The following is a 2,501-nucleotide window of genomic DNA, read 5'->3' as shown; positions in this document are numbered from 1 at the left end:
TGATGTCAGGGGGTGTGGCATATGCTAATGAGTTACGCTAATGAGTTCCCCTAGCTCTTTTTCTACAAAACGACCCCTGAATTAATCTAACCAATTAATTCCCTAAACTAAAGCCTGCACCTCCAATATAGATGCACGTTTGATCCATTCTTGGTAGACTGGGCCACTGGTGCAAAAGACAGCAGCCAACTCTCAAATTAGGTTGGATGTCATTGCGACATAAAAATCCGCTCGGGCCACCAATCCATTTCTAGGCCAGATCCAAAATGCTGATGATACAAGGAATGAATAAATTCATCAGTGCAGCCACATCAACATCCATGGCACCTGAGCTGTAAGGTATCTGTTTCCATGTGATCCTGCTGGTCTGCTGCAGAGACTCATTTCTGGGTGCCTGGCCTTCAGAGGTGAGACTGGCAGTCTAAACTGACAGGGCCTTCTTTGTGGTAGTGCCCAGATGTTGGAAATTGGTCGGTGAGTAGGGTGCCTCACTTGGCAATCTTTCTATGCTAATTTTTAAAAGTATCTCTGTTTTCTTGCATTTGGGGCTGACACCAGCCTGACTGGGGAGGAAAGGGAGCATTGCACACAACCAACCTGATTTCTTTCTCTCTTTAAAAAAAATCCCTGTGATCTTTTGTTTCTTGCGCTATTTTAAAATTGGGGTTTTATCACAATTGCTTAATGGATGTTGGATGTTGTGAGATGCCATTGGCAGAAAAGCAAAATCAAAAATGTTAAATTCAGTGGTCATTTCCTGCAGGAGCGCACAGGAGCGGAGCTCCGGCAGTAAAGAGCCCAGGGGGTGGGCACATGCAACAAGCCCCTCCCCCTGCTCCCAGCAGCCCTCAGTCAGAGCAGGAAGCAGCCAGGTAAGCTGTAGAGCTCCCCCCGCCCCTGGTCCAAAACAGTTCAGTGGCAGCTTTAAGACCAAGTTTTATTCAGGTACAAGCTCTCCCTCCTCTGCGAGGACGGATCTGCACGTTCCTTCCCCCCCAATAGCTAGCAATCCAAAACAGTCCAGTGGAGCCTTCTGACAGACTTCCGGTGATGTCAGGGGGTGTGGCATATGCAAATAAGTTATGCAAATAAGTTATGCTAATGAGCTCCTGCACCTCTTTTTCTACAAAATGATCCCTGGAAATTCATTGATGTATGCACACAAAGAGATAGGGATTAAAGTTGCAGTCCTCTGTATACTTACAAAGTGAGGTTTACCTCTGCGTAAACACGCACAGGATCGCATTGCTTAGGCACCCATTTGCCAAATGTACACGTGTCCACATATACACATCGCTCTCTTTCCAGGATTCCACTCGATGGCTCTGGAGAGAGGAGGGTGTTTATTTCAGGGCTGCGCAGCCTGCACCTGCTGGCAAGGAGAGAGGAGGGGCGGAGCCAGGAGCGACCGCCCCTCCGGGCCCATTCCAGCCAGCCAAAAAGGCCCCAAGTCTGTTAGGTATTTGAATAGCACAAAGGAACCGCCTCGCCTTGATTGGCCGGCCCGGCAGCTCTGGGGCGGGCGGCGGCTGCCAATCCAAGCCAAAGGCGGCCGGCGATAGGCGCGGGCTGCCGGGGGCGGGCCGGCCGAGGCCCTATAAGTAGCGGGGGTTGGGTAAGCGAGCGCTTATTGCCTGGCTCTCGAAAGCGCGGACGGCCGGAGCGAGGGGAAGGAAGGAAGGGAGGAAGGGGCGGGGTTGGCTGGCTGGCTGGGCTGGCGAGAGAGCCGAGCGGAGCCGAGGAGAACGCGCGCCAGGGCGCATGGTGATGGTGCCCGGCGCGGCGGCGGCAGCGACCCCCCGAGAGCCCCGCTAGGCTCCGCTCTTCGCCGCTCCCGGGCGCCGGGCTCTCGTTCCTCTGTCCCCGCGCCCGGGTGGATGCGGGCCCGGGCGGGCGGCTGCGGCGGCGGAGACGGCCGATGCTGAGGGGCCGGCGGGGGAGGATGGAGTGCGCCCTCGACGCCCAGTCGCTGATCAGCATCTCCCTGCGCAAGATCCACAGCTCCCGCACGCAGCGCGGCGGCATCAAGCTGCACAAGAACCTGCTCGTCTCCTATGTGCTCCGCAACGCCCGGCAGCTCTACCTGAGCGAGCGCTACGCCGAGCTCTACCGGCGCCAGCACCACCACCACCACTACCAGGAAGGCGGGGGAGGGGTGCTCTTGGGCATGCCTCCCGGAGCCTGCGCGCCCGCCTCGGTCGGCGAGATCGCCGCGGACTTCAGCCCGCTCCACTTGCAGGGGGACGCCGACGACCACGAGGGGGGAGGAGGCGGTCTCCAGCCGGGGCAGCCGCCGCGGAGCTGCGCCCTGGCCCGGGTGGGCGTCGGGAGCGAGCTGCTGGAGATGCCCGTTTGCGCCGCGCTCCTGCCCGGCGCGCCCCAGGACGAGGAGCCGCTGGGGCTGCCGCCTCCGCCTGCGCCGCCGGCCGCCCTGTCGGGGCTCTGCAGGGACGCTTCGCCCGCCGCTTTCTACCAGCCCCGGCCGAGTGGCGGCCCCGGGG

General features: G+C 59.0%; 1 protein-coding gene across 1 annotated transcript in view; it reads left to right on the top strand.

The window, feature by feature from the left end:
- The first annotated feature begins 1,746 nt into the window (after positions 1 to 1,746).
- Positions 1,747 to 2,501, top strand: part of IER5L (immediate early response 5-like) — a 5,201-nt gene continuing 4,446 nt past the window's right edge. The window contains exon 1 of the mRNA XM_015427374.1: positions 1,747 to 2,486. Coding sequence (XP_015282860.1) covers positions 1,919 to 2,486 — 568 coding nt within the window. The 5' untranslated portion in view covers positions 1,747 to 1,918. The remainder of the gene's footprint in view (positions 2,487 to 2,501) is intronic.

This window comes from Gekko japonicus, unplaced genomic scaffold (assembly GCF_001447785.1).
Source record: "Gekko japonicus isolate JY-2015 unplaced genomic scaffold, Gekko_japonicus_V1.1 scaffold2172, whole genome shotgun sequence".
Lineage (NCBI taxonomy): Eukaryota > Metazoa > Chordata > Lepidosauria > Squamata > Gekkonidae > Gekko > Gekko japonicus.
This window is presented reverse-complemented; position numbering and strand designations above follow the sequence as displayed.